This window comes from Rhamphochromis sp. 'chilingali', assembly GCF_963969265.1.
Source record: "Rhamphochromis sp. 'chilingali' genome assembly, chromosome: 14".
NCBI classification, from domain to species: domain Eukaryota; kingdom Metazoa; phylum Chordata; class Actinopteri; order Cichliformes; family Cichlidae; genus Rhamphochromis; species Rhamphochromis sp. 'chilingali'.
The window spans coordinates 11,308,225-11,321,858 of record NC_137941.1 but is presented as its reverse complement, the minus strand read 5'-3'; the positions used below and the strand labels follow the sequence as shown (position 1 = coordinate 11,321,858).

Genomic DNA, 13,634 nt, shown 5'->3' with positions numbered 1-13,634 from the left:
GGGAATGAAAACATAAGAAAGAATTCTGAAAATAAAATTCTGAAAAGCAAATAACTTATGTGACAGCTAACATCGCAAACACCTTTAAACCCATGTTTCTGACTTCTAGGGCTGTTCGATATAACGATAGATATATATAGATATAGATAGATCTAGATATAGATATCTAGATCTATCTATCTATATATCTATCTATATCTATATATCTATATCTATATCTCTATCTATATCTATATCTATATATATATCTCGGATGACGATATAAAAACATCTATCGTTTCATTTTACGCTATCGTTTGTTTCGTGGTGTCGCAAAGTAAACTGTTTATGGCAATATTTATTCGTCGTTCTGATGGTCACTGTAGTGGCTATGTTAATTTATTAAAGTTCTCTCTTTCTCTTATATGTAATATAACCACACTGCTGACCGACAAGCGCCTGTTTTTACGCGTTGTCATTAGCAACAGCGACGGTAACACCTTCGCGTGTCCGCTTGTTTATGTTCCACATAAACCTTTCACAATAAAGCTCAAGATCCTGTTGAGACTTTTCAAAATAAACTGAATCACGTGAAAGAGCAGATTATTTACGGATGAGAAGTAAAAAAGAGCCGCCAGGTGCTAAAAAATAAACCTTAGACTCAAACGTTAGAACAGGCTTTTCCCCGCAGCACACCGTGTAATAAATACAAAGAAAACGGCGGCCGTTACAACTTATGTCTAAAAATGTATAGTTTCATGCATCGGTTAAAACCCTCGACTCCGGGTAAAGGACGCGCAGCTGGAAACACTTCACACAAGTCGAGCTGCCCGAGATTCACAGAAAATGTTACATTTTTGTGATTTATATCGTTATCGGGACGATAGAATTCTTATATCGGGATATGAGATTTTGGTCATATCGCACAGCCCTACTGACTTCCACATATTTTTAATGGTGCCTTCAAGTGTCAGGAGACAGCAGGAAACCACAAGAAGAGCAGCATCTGCAAAGCTCTGCATCGACTTCCTCACTCGTCAGCAGTGCAGGGTTTGGACTCAAAGATCAATAGTTACCTTCAGAGCTACACATCTTCTTGACTTTGGGCTACCTGCACTTTTCTGTATCTAATCAAGTGATCAGATATTTTCTAACTTTTTAAAACAAGAGGAGTCAACTCTAGTTTCATAAACAAATGCAGGTAAAGGACTGTTGTATGCAGGTGTGAGCTTATTAGAAGTTAACTTTATCAGTTTTAGGAGCATTAAAGCATAGATTAGCATTAAAATGTTTTTACAAGAAAATTTATTCAAACACACTAACGGGGTTCAGAATTGCACGATTACACCGCACAAGAGCGGTAGAGTCAATCCTACAAAATAAAATATCTATTCAGAAAAGACATTTTATTATTAATAGTCTCAACAGACTGTAAAGCGAACCAGAACATACAAGAAGGAAAAGGGACTACACACCCGAGTGTTTCAACAAGTGTGCAAAGTTATAAAAGAACTCAAAGTGAATCCTGTAGCTGTGTAAACACTGATAATAAGAGGACAGACTGTTCTGTAGTTTTCAATAGTTTCAAAGAACTCAAGGACTGCAAAGTCGGAGTGAAAGCTTCACACAGACTCTACTGTAGCAGAGCAGCACATTACATCTGGCTTTTCTTTTCTCTTCTGCACGCTACTGTGGCAGCTAAGCCTGTTGCTTAGCAACCTCTTAATCAATACCTGGTTCTTTTTGCCGGAACAAAGCAGAACAACGAGAGGGGAAATAATGGAGGAACATTTAGCTAGCAGCCTTACAGGACAAAAGGCATGTCAGGCACCATTTGTGCTCGTATCAATCATGAATGGTCACAATTAAAAACCTTTTACAATTGTTGGATCAGTGCATACTTGTATAGCAGAGGTGGAGGAATGCATTATACAGAGTCTGAAATGTTTGGATTATATGGATTAGACACTGCGTGGTTGGCTAAATTACATATTTCCTTACAAGCAGAGATGGATCAAGCAGGCCCAGCCAACTCTGGGACGTTAAATGGAAGAAACGCTTTTGCGTCACAATGTAATTTGCATATCACTGCCACACAGTTTTATATAGCGTTATTCCAATTCTTCAACTGAATAACACCTTTTTTTAGGTTTTTAGATAGATGTTTGTCAGTGATAAATAGTCACTTCAGTCACAACTGGAAATCAAGTTTAGAGTTAGTGTGTCATGAACTGAGCCGGACCACATACAGCAGGTGTGAGGGTTCCCAGTTTGAAGACTGGAGTTTGATTTTTGGCCATCGTCATGCGTTAATAATGATAATATATCACAGAGATGATCCCTAAAGGGAGCAGTCAGACATCGAAACTATTGAAAACTAAACAAATGATCAAATCAACCAAATCAACCAACCAAATAAAATAAACTCGATTGCAAATAGTAAGTACACTTGAATCACAAGATTTTAAGGGAATAAATTGTTATTAAATTAAGACTAGTAATAATGCCGCTTCTGATATTTTCTCACTCTAAAAGGTATCATTTTAGTATTTAGTTTCTTAAAATCTTGCAATTTCAACATCCTGTACTTCTGCTTTGTCATACATATCTACACTGTCCAGTCCTCATGCATGTATAGTAACCAGTTAGTCCATAATTTATCCCAATCTCCACTCTGCACAAATGCACATACAAATATACATATAAATATGCTATACTTGTTATTTTCTGTTTGTCTATTCTACTGAGTACAATGAGGGTAAGGAAAAAGTTCATGTCCCTTGATGTGTAAATATACAAAGCTGAGTCTGATCAAAGACTTTTCTATATAAGGATCTATAGCTGATGACACTCTGTGGATAATAATACCAGCACGTGTAGGTCTGACAGTAATCCAGCTGTGCAGTAAGACTGATTATGACCAAAGAAAAAAAACAAACATGATATGTATTTATTAAACAAAATTACTCTCAGTGGATTCATTAAAGAGATGAAACATAGCTTTGTAATTGAGCATATTTCCTTAAACCTTAATTACAACTCAAATTAAAAATAAATAATAAAATGTGAACTGAAGTCACCATGCGACAGTCTGGTAGAAAGAGAATTTGAAAGCAAAGCAAATGAAAAGGATGCGCTCAAAGACAAAACAGGAAAACTTTTTCAAAACAAAGCACAACAGTCAGTTTCTCTCGATTTATTAATGTTTGGAAGCCAAAACTGTAACTGAAAATAAAATTCAGTTACAATTCACTTTAGTAGTGATGACTAGAACTGCAGCCATGATATAATTAATGACATCGTCTCTGCCTTTAAGTTAGTTCAGACCAACTGTACTTAAAAAAGGTCAATTTATAAACATGCGACATCTACAATGACTGCAAACATTGATTAAATTGAGTTTAACTAGGATTCAAACCCACTGCGATCTCTAAAAGGAGTCAAGAGAAGGTAATATAGTGGAAATTTAAATGCCAATGGCTGATTATATAATTTCCCAAATGTATCACACAGAAAATCCATTATTTCAAAATATAGCCTGAACCTGCTTTGGCCGAGGTGTCAAGAATCTGTTAACATTTGAGTAGGTGAGGCAAAAAGTGTGAGAGCGAGAGTGCAAGTGCAGATCAAACCCGTGCAGGCGTGCGTGCGTGCGCAGGTACGGTTACGGCTGGAAAGCTGCTGTGTAATTGTACGTGTGCGCTTCGGAGTGCGAGACTGTGGGGAAGCGAGTGGGAGACCGGTGTCATACAGTACACCTTTCCTGTGGGCGAGTGGGGGTGGAGCTGAGCGCCGGTCAGGTAAATAGAGACTACACACCACCGCATCTCAGAGGACATTATCCTACATCTTGTTTCCAGTGCACTCTGGCAGTCAGGCCAGCCATCTGGAGCACCAACACCTTCTAGAAAAAAATGAAGAGGTTTAAACGCCTCCTGTGCCGTTTCCACATTCACAAACATAAGATTATAATCCTGGTGATCCTCTGACACCTGTGCCCACCCACTGCTGCTTCTGCTGCTGCAGACTAACGCAATAATGTTTCTCTCTTTAAAAAATAAAAAAAATTATTAAAAAAAATTACAACTCTAAACTTCTGCTGAAAATTTTCACTTCAGCACGTATTAAAGTGTTTCTGTTTCTGGTTTTAATAAAGGACTGAACAAACAGAAAAAAGCCTTGAAAAAGAGAAACTGAAATATCCATTATCACATGTAGGAGGTATTAACATGCACATGCAAGTGTGGGTGCATCTAAAGTGCGTGAAGGCGGTGATAGAATAAACCTCGATAAGGACAACGCTTTATTTTAATTTTCATTACAGTTTGGTAATAGTTTTCTGAGACAGAGATGGCTGATAACGTTGATATTAATTATTATTCTGTGATTTGGGGATAGTGCAAATATTCATAAACACAATTAGGTCCAAAAGGTTTTGAACCATGACAATTTTTCGCAATTTTGCCTCTGTGCACAACCACAGTGGATTTTAAATATTACAGATGTGACTGAGTAGAGACTTTCAGCTTTATTTAAAGGATTTCAACAAAAGTATGGCATTAACTGTTTAAGAAAGAGTTTTTCTTTTTATACAGAGTCATTATTTTCAGATGCTCTAAAGTCATTGGACAACTGACAGGCAGTTTTATGGCCAAGTGAGGCTTGGTACCTCATTTCTTTTTTAAGCTTAAAAAAACATCTGGGGTTGATTCTAAATATTAAACTTGCATTTTGTAGCTGTTTGCTGGCAACTCTCAATACGAGGTTCAAAGAGATGCTAATGCAAGTGAAGGAAGCTATCTCCAAGCTGAAAAACCAAAAATAAACCAATAACCTAATAAACTAGAGACAGAGGAATGACTTTAGGAGTGTCCAAATAAACAACCAGGTGCATTCTTAAAAGGACTGAGTGCAATTGCCAGCTCCGCAGCACAGAAACACCTAAAAGATCCCAGAATGTGAATAATTTAGTCAAATGCTGCAAAACTGTTCGAACAGATAAAAAAACAAAAACATATACTACATGTTTGTTACTCGATCTCAACCTAATACAGCATGTCTTTCAGTTACTAAAGAGAAAAGGCACGGTACAGCATTTCAAAGGAGGTTCTAGACTTCAGGCAAAAATGACTGCAAGTATTAAAAAACAAACAAACCTTTTGTAAAAATTGCTTTCAAGCTGCTAGAAATGGAGGACTATCTGTCAAAATGCTGCCAAACAGTTAATGCATCACTTTATTTAAACTCCTTGAATTAAAGCTAAAAGTCTGCACTTCAGTCGCATTTTTATTGTTCGATTTAAAATCCACAGCGACGGTGCACAGAGGCAAAACTACAAAAGCTGCATCACCGTCAGTCTAATGGCCTAAACTATTATCTCTTTACCAAAATTGAATTTTCTTTCCTACACGGGCACACAGGGTCCCATTAAAACATTTAAAAGGGTTGCATAATACTCTCAAATGCTGGAGGACATATTTGTTTTTTGGAAACATGAGTTGTGGAGGATTTGGGAATTGATTCGTTTCTGTGAACTGGAAAATAAATATTGAAAGTGAAATTTTCCTATATTGAAAGAAAGACTGGTTCAGATTTAGAACAACAGGGATTTACTTTAACTTTTTTTTAATACTTTGGCTAAAAAAATGAAGTCAACGTGCAGTAAAAAAAAAACAAATAAAGTTTTGGCTTGAACCTGTTTAAAGTTTTAAAGTGTCCATCATTAGTGGCAATGCTACTTTGATATCTAGATCCTCACATTTCTACATGCTATAGCTGTAGACTCACACCAGGGGGCAGTGTTAAAGTCTTTTGGAACAACTTGTCTGAGGGCTACTAACATTTGCATCTGTGCTGTAATTGGTCCTCTAGCTTAATGAGTGTTAAAAACAATTTTAAAAAATCCACTTTCCAGAGTTCTCATGTAAACTTTCTTGATCTTTAATGGTTTTTCTTCACTTCTTTCTCTTCGTGGTGAACTATAAACTGAAATAAACTTATCACCTTTCTGTCCCCGCGCAGCACCAACGGCTGCTGTTGCCAACAGACTGCACACAAGCATGTCTGTGTTGGTTGTTATTCAGGCCTTTACCCTACACAGACAGACATAAATATAGTATCACAAATAACTTGACTCGTGGACTGGATTTCCCAATGGTGCTTGTGGTGTTGAAGCCTATTAATTAAAGTATAAATTAGTATCAACCAATATAAACACATGAGCTCATGTCTGGCTTACGTGGGAGCCATTCTTATAACTGAACCGCTCGTGTAGTAAATTTACTCTATGAACACTGCCTTCCTTTTCAGCAAACTATACACGACCAACATGTCTGCAAATTTGACACGGTGAATGTGTTGGTACTAATGGTTTGGCTACACCGCCATCTTCATGTCAGCTCCAGCTCTTAAAATCTATTGTTACTGACACCCATGTATACAAGCTGCAGGGCTGAGTCACTATTTGCAAGTCAGTCACACAAAGCAGGAGCACTGCTTTGGTTTCTCTGTGACACAGTCCAACATCAGCTCATTCTGGAGTCATTCCACCTCAGATTATTGTGGTCTTTCTGCTCGACCATCCAAATCAGGGATGTCAAATATCGTGGGCCACATACAGCCCATTCTGATCTTAGGCAGGCTGGACGAGTAAATCTCATCATTGCCCAGATTGTCCTGTAATTATAAAACAAAAGTTTAAAGGCTACTATATAGTTTTTGTTAATTCACATGGTATTCACCCTTTTTTCTCTCTCTCTTTTGACACTGTGGACCACTTGTAAAAACTGAATTTTTTAATGACATAAATAGTTGAAAAAGCTACTTATTACATTATTCTGTTGAATGACCATGTGGTAAGTCTTTATCCATGGAAAGAGTTATAAAACTTCTGAAAATAAGTCCAAATATTGTGCCATTCTATACATGGCTGCTTCCCCTGAGCCTGGTTCTGCTGGAGGTTTCTTCCTGTTGAAAGGGAGTTTTTCTTTCCCACTGTAGCTAGAGAGGGCCATCTAATTGTTAGGGTTTTCTCTGTATTACTGTAGGATTGTTACCCTACAATAATACAGGCTCCTAATCGCAGTATGTGAACACGGCAAGTAGACCTTGCAAGGCTACTCACATGAAATGAGTTACTAATTCTTTTTTCATTACGCTTAATGGTTTTTATTTATTTATTTGTACATATGACAACTGTTATATATGTGCGTTTTAATGCCTCTTAGTACATTTTAATCTTAACCTGAATTATTAGACTCCTCCAGGGGAATATGCTTGTCTATAAAGTGGATCTCAAGGTTAAATTCAATATATTTTCTTCAATTTTGTGATTAAGAAAGTACGCTGTGTGTTTTATAAATAAAGCTGTAAACCATTCAGAAATTGTCCTTTTTTTATTAGTGTGCACTCAAATATGCAACTCTGTATTTTATCTAGTCAATACTCAGATATTTTTTAGGTATCTGTCCCCTGGTTCATTTTTATGGTGAGAAAAGCCAGTAAAAGTTTCAGGCTTTCACCCGTAATATTTTTTTGTTATATTTATGTTCAGGTATCACTTCAGGTTTCAAAGTCCAAAAGAAAAGGGTCAGGAGCTGCAGTAACCCTACATTAAAGTAACCAAGCATTAAAACTTTGTTTTTCCAATTAGTGTTCTGAAAATATCTTCAAAGATTAAGTTAAAATTTACTTGCGGTGAGGTGTTTCTGTTCTGTTTCTTTGCTGTAGAATGTAATATTAAAAAAAAAAAAAAAAAGAAAAAAAAAAGCTTTATCTGTCGTGTTGCTGGGGAAAAAAAAAACCCCACAAAAAAAAAAAAAAAGTTCTTTTTCTCTCCAAACTGCCCACGAAATGTATTCACTGCTCCATTAGGATTCACACCTTCCACTCTGGACAGACTTCTGGTCTCCAGTCAAAACTAATCTGGTAACGCCCGGGGAGCGCTCGAAATACACCACCACCCAAATGCGTGCCCCCTTATTGGGGTTTAAAAAAAAAACAAACAAAAAAAAAAGCACCACCACCACAAACAGTTATTTCGTTGTTACTGAGCACCGGCACCCTGGGAGCTGCAGAATTGCTCTTGACATTTTGCTGATTTGAGCACCCCACCCCCTGCCATTTATTTACCTTTTCACTAAATGGAAGTTTTCACTGAACTGAGAAAAAAATATTTTATTCCACGTCAGGGAGCTTTTCTTTCCATTTTCTAATAATTTAACTTTCAGTTATTCCCCTTTGTATTGCCTAGAAATGTTAATTAAAATCCAGTTCATTGTTCTTTACTTTTGATTCACTCGACTTGTTCAAGTGTTAAAATAAAGTTATCCCTTTAAAATTAACACTCTAATCTATTGTAATTCATGGTTCACACACTCCCAGACACCAAACCATACAGTTGCAGCTATTTTTAAGCCCTTGGTCTGATGCAAATCCCGACAAATCCCTTTGGCTCAGACGGGGTATGACACATCGTGCCTGGCAGCGAACGTCCTCCACAAATCAGAAGCCGCTCTCCGAGTATCCTCATGAATTTTACAGTGCAATCAGTGCAGAATATATCAAAAACAGCTTTCCATCAGTGCAAGTAAACCTAAGAGACTCGAAGGCTACTTAAATGTCACATCCTGAGTAGATTCCCAGCTTTTCTTCCCCCTTATATTAGTCGTCAACATGGCAGCTCAAAGACTTTTCTCTTTCTATTCTCCGATCGATCAATACTTTACAATTAGAGGAACCAGAAAATGGCTTTTATAGTTGCTTTGACTGGAACTCATTCCACAGCATTAGCATAATATATTGCAAGTGTGCAAGGAAGCTACTCTAATGCTGATGCCTGCCTTGGATCTAAACCACATTTTTCCTGTTTTTCTGATTATACAACAACTTCTCTTTTCTTAATCAGACAACGCTACCTCAGAAAACAACTCTGCGCCCCATTGACCTTGAAAATTGAGCTTTCTAAACATTTTAACAGAGTAAAAAAAAAAAAATTGTATTTTAAACTTCTCCTAACCATAACATAGTTGTTTTTGTAACTAAACCTAATTTAAGCTGTTGTCACACATGAACTCCAGATAACAGATAAAATCAAGTCTGCACAGAGGTGGTCTCACTTTAGCTGAGGTTTAGATGAAGCTGCTGTCTGGGTACAGCTCACAGGAGGCAGTGCGCACGATGCCTACTTGCTTGCTGTGAATTCTCCATACGCATTACATTCTCGCCTAACTCTGCAAAGCCAGGCTCTGGTGAAGACCCAAAGTGGTCCTGACGTGCAAATTGTTCCCCTGACCTGATTTGAAGTGAAAGACTAATCGATCTCTCAAGCAACTGATTCCCTTCAGGATCCCTGGAGCCAAGTCTTTCTGTTTTACTGGGCAAAGTAAATGACTAGAGGTCTTTGAGCCTCAACAATCTCAATCTATTCTCCAACTTTAAATGCATAAGAAGCACAGCTCGCTGGCTTGTGGCCGGGTGTGGTATATGAAAAGCACAGTGGGACGCTTTTTGTAAGAAGAACTGGAGGGCAGGATGAACTAGCCCCAGGAAAAGTGTGGATACAGACAGTGGGACGGTGACCATGGAAGCTGGAACCAGCTAATGAGTGCGTAATAACTCACCAGCCAAGTCAATTCTGCTTGTGAGTAGCAGCCAATAAAAAGAAAGCTACCTGAAAAACAAGGGTCTCCTTAAAACAAGAGCTAAAACAGGACTGCACCAAGGCCTTGTATAACATTGTTAAATCTGAAAACTGTGAATTATGCAAAGCACTTTAATAGAATCCAAGAATAAAAATACAGAGCTGGAAATGGCCTTAGTGGGTCTCATTTAAAAGAAGTCTAACGGCCCCAGAGTCAATCTCCTGGTCAAAATTAAGACGCGTTTGTTCCACCTCTGCTGCACCTCTCTCTTAATAACCTCTTAAAAGTGGAAAGACACTTGTAGGCTGATTCAGGAATCCTTATGTGCACTGTTACGAACACTGCAAACAAAAAAGCATCACGATTGTTTAGTTGTTGCTCTGAATATGCAGGAAGGATTCGGTCGTATTGAAAGCAAAACCAAAAAAAGTTTCTTTAATTATTAAATAAAACAGAACTTTTATATTTTCTCCCTCTTATATCAAAGCCGATCTTTCTCGACTTTATTATGCACCACCCTGCAGGAATCACATGCACTGTCTATCTATTTCAGTTTGAACCCTCGAGCCAGCTACCAAACATGATCCAGATGGCTTCATGATCCGGCACGAAAGCAGCACGGAGACGAGGGCTGGAACAGCTGGTTTAGACTGACCTGTGTTACTGTGGCTGAAGACTGCCATGGTCTGTCCACCCACTGGGTGCATTGTGAAGGGATGATCCTTTGGGACCTCCAGTGATGCATCGTTCTCCCCCACAGCATCCAAGGCTATCAGCTCGTCACTGAGGCTGAAACATACCTGAGAAACAAAGCTGGAGGTCAAACACGATGCACTGAAATCATATCGATCCATCAGAGGGAGGTGGGTCAGAGCAGCAGCAGACAGTGATGGGATGTAATATAGAAGAAAGAAAGAGTAAAATTACACAAAGCTAGCTGTGATATAATCTTGATTTTAAATATAGAATATATAGGTGGGACTGCGGATATTTGGACAGTGACACGATTTTAATCATTCCAGCTCTGTAGGCCATCACAGCAGATAAAAAACTATCGAGTTTCAGCTCAAATGACAGGCAGACTCTCAACAACAATATTGCATTAACTTTTAAAGTCATTTTAAACACAATATTTTACACGTTGGTAATAAAACCTTTATTTTTAATACTTTGTTGACAAACCTTTTGCAGGCGATAAATACCTGAAGCCTGAAACACTTGACACCAACAAGAAAACTGTTTTCAACTTTGTGATATTTTTTAATTTTTCTTATACAAGGTGTAATTCCTAAAACCCTCAAATTAAACCAGAGTCTGCACTTTAAGTCATTAATTCACAAGATAAGTGCAAATATTTGGTACACAAGTTAAATATTAAAAATGATACCCATGTCCAAAAATATGAAACTAACTTGATTTAGTATGAAGGTGTGTATATCATTAGAAACAAGCCATTCCTGCTGATCTAAAAAACAGGAAGAAAACAGGCGGAAAGGCCTTTAAAGGTCATCTCATTGTAGTTAAAAACCAGCGTGTTTTATTCAAACATTTAACCAACAAACCAAATCATCCAAAGCTGACTCACCTCTGTTTTGCCTTGCTTCCTGTCGGAATTGTGAGAAAACAGAATAATTTAACATTTCATTAATCTCAATAAGTCAATAATTACAATTTTCCCACAGCTACAGCCAAGATTCAGTTTATGATGATGATGACATAAACATTCAAAAACTGCCATTTTTGTTAAAAAATACTTTTTAAAACAGCTGCTGAACAATCAGCTAATCACTGCAGCACTAACACTAAAAACTAATATGGACACATCCACACTGAGGTACCTACTTTCCAATGGCAATCTTTCCAACTTCTCCCTTTTCTGCAGCTTTGTCCCACTGCTGAGATAAATACTTGGGAACCTGGAGAGAAATGCACCAGTTTAAAGGCATCATAAGAAGAGTGCGTTCATGTTTGGGGGAGTTGCTCTTCTGGCTGTTGCGTTTACCTGAATTTTAGTTGACCAATTTATATGCTGATATTTTTTCCTACTGACTGAGATCTATAGGTGGTAGGTATAGGGAAATAAAATGAATTAAAATAATCTGCTGTCACTTTGTTTTTGTCCTGGTTAAATGCAATAACACACCCGATGTGCATCTTTAGGGTGAACTATGCATTGGCGGTCATAGCATGGTTGAAGGACGTTTCTCCCATTGCTGCTGTTTTAAATACAGATATCGATAGATGATCAAATGGCTAGTTTAGTCCCCTTATCAAAGGGCTCTAATCATAAGTATCACATGCACTGGGAGCTAGCACCATTAGCTGCCGCCTTGAAGTTGGAAAACAACACAGTTTCTGATGTAATCCCAGAGGTATGAGTCCAAGATACCTGACGAAAAGCTGAAACCACTTCTTGAGTATAACATCATTATCTTTACATTTTCTATACTTATTTTTATGAATGTTTTCATCTTAAACTTTCTGGACTGAGGGAGAAAATGTCTTTGATGTGTTATTTGGGATTAAGATTCATTTACAGAAAACAGATGTTTTATTTTATTACTGGAAATTTGCAGTCATTTAAAATTTTATTTTATATTCAGATGATCTGTGAGAGAAGTGCTCACCCGTTAAGGAATTAAACAATGAATAACCAAGGGAATAAGTCACAAAGCCATCCTCTAATTTATTTTGAATATCAAGCATATGCATTCCTTTTCTCTTTATTTTCTTCTCAAGTCACAATTATTTGTACTTCTTGTATTGCAAGAAATATTTATTAGACTTAGATATTGATAAAGGACAGCTTAAAATCTTGCTCCGATTCTTCCAAGTGGGCTAATCTTTTCCCTCCCCATTACTACGATACCACGTGAATGCACAAAGTCAGTGCTTCAGTTGTTTTTTCTCTTGGTCACAAACACATTCCGCTTAAACACCTAGCGTAAAACAATAAGTACGAGCACTTCTTAAAAAACAAAACACAACAACAACAACAACAAAAAACGTTTTTCCAAGTTCATGTGAGGTTACCCGCACCCGGAAGCTCGTTTTTCCGATTATTCTCACGCCACATGAATGCGCAATAAAAGTTCTGTAGCTTCAATCCTTCGATCAAGTCGACACCTTTAAGTAAGGTGAATTATTTTAAAAAAAATCACTTTTCAAAGAAGTGCCTGTGTGTTACCAATAAACTGATAACACCTGTGAACGTCTGTGAAGATGAAATGACGTCGTGATTTGATCATTTTCAGGTAAACAAACCTTCACAAGCCACACGCCTTTACTTTGTTTGACTCCAGTCAGGTCAACCTCCATTTTCTCTGACATCGTTTTAAACAGTAATGCGAGAATTGGCTAAATAAACAAGTACAAACAGGGACGCCTGGTGACCGTTCAATTTACTCAGGAGTATCCAATTAGGCAGGGAGGCTTCAAAATAAGACTTCCTGTTCTATCTTTCAAAATAAAACGGATTTTTATGATTAAAAAAAAATACTTGCACAGAAATGTTAAGTCTTGGCTTTATTATGTAAAATAGCCTGAGGCTGATTATACCTCGCTTCTTATCCTTTCATGGAGAAAAGAAAACCACTTTATTTTCCTCCATTATCTGCAGGTTCACACATAGATTAAAAAAAAAGTTTCTCTTAATACTCTTAATTTTTATTATGTAACGTCCTCATGCGTGACCATTTCTGTGGACAGATTTTCAGCTCTCAATATTTTGATTAATGTGGGACTGTTTGCTCTTTAAAGACTTCATTTATCACGGATCTGCTGGGGGAGAAGTAATGACATGACGGGGACAAATGCCACAGGCTTCTGTGATTTTATGAGCTACAGGCTGCCTATTAAAATTACATGACATCCCATGACCAAGACAGTGATTAAGGGTTGTGATCTTAAGCCTTCTCCATCCAAGTCTTAGACTATTTCTTCTAAAATAAGCCTTCAGTATGTGCATATTTAGATTAGATTGAAAAGTAAAGAAGTTAAAATGTTAAAAGGAAG

General features: G+C 37.5%; 1 protein-coding gene across 1 annotated transcript in view; it reads right to left on the bottom strand.

Annotated features, from left to right (window-relative positions):
• Nucleotides 1–13,010, bottom strand: part of LOC308410082 (general transcription factor IIF subunit 2-like) — a 64,741-nt gene extending 51,731 nt beyond the window's left edge. Inside the window, exons 1-4 of the mRNA XM_080903162.1 lie at nt 12,885–13,010; nt 11,463–11,536; nt 11,206–11,224; nt 10,276–10,420 (exon numbers count right to left, since the gene is read on the bottom strand). Of these exons, the coding sequence (XP_080759288.1) occupies nt 10,276–10,420; nt 11,206–11,224; nt 11,463–11,536; nt 12,885–12,950 (304 nt within the window). The 5' untranslated portion in view covers nt 12,951–13,010. The remainder of the gene's footprint in view (nt 1–10,275; nt 10,421–11,205; nt 11,225–11,462; nt 11,537–12,884) is intronic.
• Nucleotides 13,011–13,634: the final 624 nt, after the last annotated feature.